General features: G+C 34.6%; 1 protein-coding gene and 1 long non-coding RNA gene across 3 annotated transcripts in view; one reads left to right on the top strand and one right to left on the bottom strand.

Annotated features, from left to right (window-relative positions):
* The window catches only part of LOC106678604 (uncharacterized), a 49,619-nt gene that overhangs the window by 13,336 nt on the left and 27,739 nt on the right, over positions 1-8,544 (bottom strand). The window lies entirely within an intron of this gene.
* The window catches only part of gus (gustavus), a 100,450-nt gene that overhangs the window by 68,584 nt on the left and 23,322 nt on the right, over positions 1-8,544 (top strand). For both annotated transcript variants that reach the window (XM_014417202.3, XM_067050591.1), the window contains one exon: positions 5,483-5,658. In XM_014417202.3, the coding sequence (XP_014272688.1) occupies positions 5,483-5,658 (176 nt within the window). The remainder of the gene's footprint in view (positions 1-5,482; positions 5,659-8,544) is intronic.

Raw genomic sequence — 8,544 nt, 5'->3', positions numbered from 1 at the left:
GATATGAATACCACAAACACACGAAAGAACTGAGCTGTCACAACAAAAATGGCGGCGATCTCAACTGGTCTATTGTGTGACGTCATTCTCCATTTAACATACCAAGTAACAGACTCTCAGCCATGTTACATGTTATTTCGTTTTACCACGGTAAAAGAAGGCAATTTTTTTCGATTTAACATGAGTGTTTCCATTTAACACGCTTTAACATGTTAAACCAAAGATCATGAATACCCCTAGTATAAACGATCGATTTAAATGTTAAATAATAACAGAAAAAGGCTGTGACGTTACAAAAAAAAATCATTATCTAGGAATATAATTTTTTTTATTGATAGCTTTAAAGTGTAATTAATAGTTTTTTAGTTTTTTTACTGTCAAAGAACTGTACAAAGCATTTGCCTGACAGTTTCATGATAGTCAAAGGTCGCCATTGGAACAAGCCTAACCTGGCTTTTCATTCCTTAATTATTCTCTTTCTTGAGATTTCTTAATTTAATTTGATTAATATTCTTACAAAATATTTTTTAATGAGGATAGCTTTATCCTTCGCGTTTTCTAGGCGTTACCCCAAGACTCTCCTGCGGGACACAGATGGTTCCCAAAAGCGGAGAGGAATGCCTCAGGTCCCGTATTTTTTTTTTTTTATTCGAGAGGGAGCTCTTAAAGCGGAGATAATAAAATAAAAAAAAACGAGGACCATACGGCCACATCTGCCCTACACATCAAACGACTCCCTCTGGAAACGATTTGTACAACTTGGGAGGGAGTGTACTTGTGTGTGTGTGTTGGTGTAGGGTGACTACCCTTCTGTATTAGTGCCCTCGTGAGTCACCCTGGTCGATACTACGCCAACAATCGATTGGAAACCCCCAGGCACGGTAACTCTATCTGAGCAGTCAGGCTATGCAATCATTTATAGCTGTGAGTTAAATTTTGGTTTGCCCCTTTCATACTTTCCTTAAGTAAATAGCCAACTGCATCTGATTAACTTATTAAGATCAGACGTTTATGTGAAAAATAATATTTATTTGGTCTCAAGACTCGAATTCGAAATTTTGTGCTATCAAACTAATTCTCCTAATTATGTATGGCATATATTTATAAGTGAAAATATAGATATAAATTATATTTTTAAGATTGCGCGTTTGGAGAAATACGAAGCAGAGAGAAGCGAGCAGAGAGGGATTACCGAAGTACCTTACCGAAGGCTAAATATATTTCCTCTTCCTGTGAGTCTTGTACGAATTTAGATTCGCAAAGGCAGCACTGTTTAACATTTCGTAGAGTTGCTGTTTTTTTTCTTTCTTTAAGTGGGCGATGTTTTCCCAAGCTCTGACGTCGTCGTCATTAAGGGGAATACTCTGGTTGGCATTCTTGGTTCTAGGAGGCCTCTGAGGCTAATATTAGAAGGCTTGGATGTTATTTTTTATTTTTTATTCTTATATTTTTAATTGCATTAATTCTGAAATATTTATGTACTTGTATTTTTATTGCCGTTATTAATAAAGAGCTGGACCCGAAATAGATAAATGAGTAAATAGTTTGATTTATTTGAAAGTGAGTAGGGCAACCGTCTGCTGCGATATCTGCTAATAATATCTGATTTATATCTTTATTTTTATCTCTTGACAAATTTAACAAAATTTTTGTTTTCTTTTTTTTTATTAGTTTTTTTATTGATGAAAATTAATAAAATATGTCACAAATTAGGGCATTAAGTATTAGTGTTGAAATATTCATTCATACAATACATAAAGATGTTGAAGGAAAACACAATGTAAATAATAACAATGTTACTGAATGAATCTGTATAAAAAAATATAATAAAATAAAATAATTTATGTCCAAGACAAAGAAAATTAATTTTTTTTTTATTATTCATTTATTGCTATTTATATTTACATTTAGTAAATTTTATCTCAGTTAAAATGGAGTGATACGGGCGTGTAGGGAAACTACCCATTGGCACCACCAACACTCTAATGTAAAATTAAATTTAAGAAGTAACAAACTAAAAATAACCAAACTTAAAGAAGAAAAAGACAAAAAAAGTCTTTTTTTTATATAGGATATTTTTGTATATAACATCGCTAAAAGTAGGTTTTTTGTCGTTTAATACAGAAATTAAATTAGTGTTATATCTAAATATCACTATTAATGAAACCGATATGTTACCAATATTTATATTTTCTATGTTTTATAAATACTATTTTTTGGATCTTAAAATCTAAAACTAAAATTTTGAATCAAGCTTAATTCTTTCTTGGTTGGTTATAAAAATAATCAACGGAGAAAAGTTATCCAAAACAAAATAAATAATATAAATTTAAGTCTGTTACAATGATTTCACTTTCCACATTTAAGCTGAGAGAATCAGAAAAGATTGAATGAGAATCTTGAAACTTTGCCAGTCCAGTTTCTAATTCTTGTCAATTTGTCAATTTCTATTACTTTTTCGCAAACATTCTTATCACTGTGTATGTATAAAAGAAGCAGCTAACATTATTGGGATGGTTTTTCGATCAGTTGTTTGTCCCATTGGTAATGGCAAATTTGAAATTTTGCCAAGTGCCCCCCCAGACGGAATTTAATTTGAGATAAAACTTGTTATGCAAAAGGTTCGTCGAACCTGAAACGGCAGTAAAATATCTCTTGACGTACGTCGCAGCAATATTAGCATTGTTTTGAATTCTGTTGATGTCTTAATGCAAAATCACATTTTTAGACAAGTCCTCCGGGTTGAATGTATTTATCTTAAATCCTTCTCCCCTCTCTAATTACTCATTTATCTTTTTTTTTTATACTTTTAATTTTCTTTTATATATTATTTTTTATAAGTAACACATTTTTGGACATAAAGGAGTAAGAAATAGTTGAATCGACAGAGTGGTGTAAGATAGAATGACACAGAGGGAATTCGCGGAGGCCATGGAGGTTTCTAAAGCGGTCTATATATATCAGCTGTGTCTATAGATACCAGTTTCCGGTAGAAGTCCAAGGGGGTCGGTCCTCTCTCTTGTTACAAGTGAAAAATTTAAACTCCGTAACTGGACATGGAACCTCTTCAGAGATTTCTTGTTCATTTCCAATAACCTATTTGAAGATTATTAATTTATTTTTATAGAATACTAGCACACACGACAATGCTTCGTAATTGCTAGATTTAAGGATAAGGATAGATTAATTGAATGCAATTGAAAGATTGATATAAATTATTATGTTTAGTTTATAACGGTGAATAACATATAATAAAGATATATGGTAAAAAATATAAATAACGTCAACCAATCTTCACGAAACCTCGCAGTGGTTTAGGGCTCAATGTCTGCATCAAAGGACAGATAAAATAATTTTATTCTGGGACATATGTACCCAAAGAAGCACTTACAAGTTTCCAATAAGTAAAATGAAACTACATTGGGGTATTGGCTTAACTACTGTTTATAATGTTAATCAATATATGCCTATTTATTTTATTACAATGTTATAGAGGTTTGGTTATAGACAAAGTAGAGGAATAGGTGTTGTTTAAAGGAAATAATGAATGAGAACTGGCGAATGGAGATGGGAAGAGAATTCCAGAAGGAGGTTGCACGTATGAGGAAGGATTTGTTAAAGAAGGCGATTCTATAGGAGGGCATATATAAATCAATCGGTTGGGATCTGGTGTTTAATGAGTGGATGGATGAACGAAGAGTGAGGAGTTCAAGGATATAGGTAGATTTTTTGATTTTAAGAACTTGGAATAGGAAAACATCAAGGAGGTATTGCCTTCGAGAGGTTGGATAGAGCTACTTCAACTCGGTATACCAGCGGGAGACTTGAGGGCCTAAAGATAAATTTTACAAAACAATTCATGAATCTCTTCAGTCCCAACTCTAGTCCTGCAGATAGCCCTCCATAGACTAGACTAAGGAACCGTTCTCGAAGTGGGGGAACACGGGAGAGGATTCTAGGAGCAGACGGGTGTTCTGAGGAATCAGATAAATTTTCCTTTTAGTCCAAAAATCTGTGGAGTTTACATTTAATATATATTAAATGTAGTAAATTAATATATATTAAATTTAGTATATACTAAATTAAGAGATTTGCAAACTGTAATGAAGTTCAAAATTTACAAGTTAGATAGCGCCACAATCGAGACCAAATTAAAAAATAAATCCAACTAACAGCCTATCTAATTTTTTTTATTAATCAAAAATTCCTTTATAAGTAAATAAATGCTATATAAAATTACATAGAAATGATTTTAGTCATTTTTGAGGTTAATGTTTCTTTTATTAATCCATGAGGTAATTTGTTAAATATTCACTTATGAATTTCCAACCGCAGAAGAACATGAACATTCTTAAAATTTATGAACGATGCATGTAGCACTGCATAAGAAATAAAACAAGGTTTTTATCTTTTCGCAAACAATATTTCATAACAATTGGCAAAAAATGATTGATACTAATAACAAAGAGAAAAAAACACTACTAGAGATCTATGCCATCTTTATATCGTTTTTGTGACACGATGACCCAGTTTAGGATCTAGAAGGCTTTGTCGTGAATGGGACTGGATTTTGCCGCAATGGTTGGCTTACACTAGAGAGTGAAAGCTCCAATCAAAATGGCTCTTTCAAAACAATCGCTTATAACAATACGTCTCCCACCCCTCCGCTTCTAGTAGACCAATGTGACGGGAATTTTTAAAAGTCTTTCATAACCCTTGTTCTGGAAACTATCAGATTAACTATCACACGCCCAAATATACGTTACGTAGCTAAAATAGATTATAGTCTTTCCCCTAAGATATGATACGCAGGGGATTAATGTGGTCGAAGGGACCCTACCTACTCTCCATTCAGCAAAAAAGGTCTTACATACTGTTTCGCAGTACTGCAACTTTTTAAAAATTTTTTCTTTGTTCTTAACTATATAAAATTCTAAAAACTTCATATCCCAGGATTATAACACCATAATCATTGTTTTGTTTTTTTATTACATATTTATTACAATAACATGTTATGGTTGCTTTTATACTGGTTTTAGTTGGTAGATTCCGATTTACTACTGTGAACTCATCTCGTATACACTTTAATTATCTAATTTATGCATATAAGGAATTGAGGTTAGGGGCTTCATTAAAACCATAAAATCAGTCCCCTATACAAAATCCTTAATGCTTCTTATAACATTACAAATAAAATAAGGACCTCGAAATCTTATATGTTGCAGATTTGGTCAGTAATATATATAATTTAATTCCAAATCAACCTTTTATTCTAGATTATTTCTGATGGTTTAAGAAAATGACCACAGGACCTACAAAGGTCTTCTGAAGAATGTGACTGCAAGTCAAGAACATAGCGAGTTCATTGCTTGCACTTGTTATAGCTTTTATCACTTTGCAAGTTCTGTGTTTACTCATTGTAAACTCGATTATTCTGTGCATGTTTACTCGATTACTGACGGCGCTCTCGTTCTGTTCTCAGGTACAAGGGGAGTGGTGGAGTGAGCCGCAGCAGGATCACAGCTTCGGGCCTGGAGTTGCGAGAGCTGAGGCGTCACAACTACAAGTCGTCGGTGCTGCCTAACAAGGCGGCCTCCTACCTCGAGCACCGACGAGCCCGCACCGGCAGGGTTATGAACATGGGCCAGAAGATTTCAAGTCAGTATTCTTCTGTATCAAGTCAATATATTTAAGTTAGTCTTAGCTCTGTTCGTTTGGAGATGCAAACGTCCATATCCATTGTTGGGTTACGTTCATTTAGGTATTGATCTAACCAAACCATCAAAGTTAGCTTTGTGTCAATGAGAACTATCCATCAAGGATTTGGTTGTATCAACCGACCATAAGCTAAGGTGGCGACAAGATGAACCAATGTTAACCACACAGGAATTGGATGGACTAACACTAGTTGCATCTGCCAACCTAATCGTCCATAGCTTGGATTTGATCGACTAATCTTAATCATCGAGTTTAAAATTGGAACAAATAACACTAACCATCAAAATTAACCAATCTTGGCCCTTATAGTTACTGGATCGACTAATACTGACGATCAATTTTTGTATTGAATCATGATGAATCATCAGCATTTGATCAACCAATTTAAACCATAAAGGTTTTGATTGCATTAACTAATCCAATACTAAGGTTCGCATTGGATTGATAAGCCTTAAACTCGAAGGTCTGTATTGAACCCACTTAACCCACCCTAACCAACATGATTCTGGTTGGGTTGACTCAAAAGTCAATTGAGAAGTTGATAATCTGTGTATATCTTGAGGGCAAGAAACTAAAAATAATCTTTCTGAGGTCATTATGATGAAGGAGCGTCCGAGAGACGATCATCTCCTGTATTGCTTTATTCAAAACAATTTCATTTTTTTTATTCATAAAAAAAAACCCTGTTAATAATTATACATTTAGTTATATTAAAAACACTATTTTACGAATTCTAACTGTCGTATATGTTCCTAGTTGAAAAATATTTGTTATGTTATTGCAGGTTTCTGATTTTCTAATTATATCTTATCAAATTGCAAATAAAATAGTATATTAGTATTAGTTTAGTATGTCCTCCATCCAAATTATATTTATATGTTTATGGAGGCATCTTGTAGGAGTCTATTAGGCAGGTGTTATGAATTAAACTGTTATGTTTTAACAATAAACTTTAAAGAAGACTGTATTGTAAATTTCTCGCATTCTGTTAGGGGTTGTGTCCTCCCTAGTGTGAAATGTTTGAACATTGGTTCCTGGCATACACACGTCGAATACTGGTCCAGGTAAAGGTAAGAGGGTCTTACCTAGTCTCAAGAACCCCGAATCACGAGAGAGTGGAGCTGAAATAAAAAAAAAAAGAAGGGCCCCGAGCGAGAATTATCTATAGTCCTCCCCTCCCCACCTTAATAAATTGAGGCTAACCCCGCTACAGCTGAGGCCGGCAACCAATCACCATAAATCGTAAGGCTGGCCTCTACCTGGTCCTGGAGTTCCTTACCTGGCCCGCGAGGAAGGCAGGTGATAGCCTCTCTTCCCAGGTAGGGTGAGAGTCCAACGGAGGGTCTTACACAATAAGATATAACTTATCCCGCGGAGCTCCAAAGTATCTCCTGTTGGGAACTCAACAATACTCTGGATCTTTTGGTGGGGAGAAAAGGAGCTGGAGTAGGTACCCAGTCGTCAAGTTAGGATCAGGTAAGAATTACGTTGATCTAACATAGTTTTAAATTGAGGAATATCTTGCTATGGCAAAAAATGCAAAGCTATTAATTTAGAAGTTGTTAATACGTTAAAAAATAAGAGATCGCCTTCCTAAACTGATTTCCAAAGATATTCTACCCTACTGGGGGAGTGAGTAGCTCAGTGAGGCCCTCTGCTAATAACTCCAAGTTCCCGGTTCTAATCCAGCTATGAAAGATAATTATTTTCGGTTCACTGTAGCCGTGAGTTAGCTCTGTGGGTTTTGGTTGGTTTAGTAAAAGCACTTGCTTACCAAGTACTGCATCCATAACCCTTCATGGCTTGTAGCGGTACAGGTATATATTTTTTTTAAATTCTAATCTTAAAAGTTGTCCTTGAATGGTGGGAGCAATGCTGAGACAAAAACACTTCCATTTTGGGGCCTATTATATCTCAGAAAGATTCCGAAATCTTAATTTTCAAAAATATTCTAACCCTAATGTGAGTGAGTAGCTCAGTGAGGCAGTCTGCTACTGACTCCAAGTACCAGGCTTCGAATCCTGCTGTGTCAGATAATTATTTTCTGTTTCACTGTGGCTGTGAGTCAGCCCTGTGCGTTCGGTTTAGTGCAGCTACTTCCCTTCAGATTACTACATACCCAACACTTCGTGGGTTGTAGCGGTACAGATTTTTTCAACTCTAACTCTAGAAGTTGTGCTTAAATGGTGGTAGCAATACTGAGATAATAACACTTTTATTGCAGGGCCTATTATATGCCAAAGAAAGATTCCGAAATCGAAGGGAGCTATTAATTCAATTGATGTATTACGGAGTTATTTCCAGGAATAAATGGGTTGTAATTTTTTTATTTCAACAAAAAAATTATTTCAGAAGCCGTTTTAGTCAAGCATGTTCAGGCACTAACTTGGCATTCTCGTAAGATATTAGCGATAACTTTTTATTTTTTTTATGTATTTACCTATGAGATTCGAGTTATCTAGGTTCGATTATACTTTTCCGATTTGTCTGTTAACGTTAACTGTCGTAATAATATACTTTCTGTGTTTGGTTAGTCTTTTTTTGACATTCGATGTGTTATATTTTGTCTTTGAAGTGTATCTTTGTTATATTTTTCTTGGCAATGCTTGAATTGCATTTAAGTGACTTTTGTTTTTGTAATACCTCAGTGCAGAATGTCTATTTTAAGAGGTGACGCCTTCTCACCGAACTTAAGTTGATTAGAAAACAACTCTCGTTTCAAACTTGCCCATGACATCATGAGAAAGGACTTTTATATCCATGCGACCATCTCCTTTTCGGCCATTGTTATACGATCCGAGAATAAATTAGTAACAAATTAAATTA

Source organism: Halyomorpha halys, unplaced genomic scaffold (genome assembly GCF_000696795.3).
Source record: "Halyomorpha halys isolate HHAL.00 unplaced genomic scaffold, Hhal_1.1 Scaffold148.1, whole genome shotgun sequence".
In the NCBI taxonomy this organism is placed as follows: Eukaryota; Metazoa; Arthropoda; class Insecta; order Hemiptera; family Pentatomidae; genus Halyomorpha; species Halyomorpha halys.
Note: the sequence above shows the minus strand (reverse complement) of the source record. Positions and strands in the feature narration are given on the sequence as shown.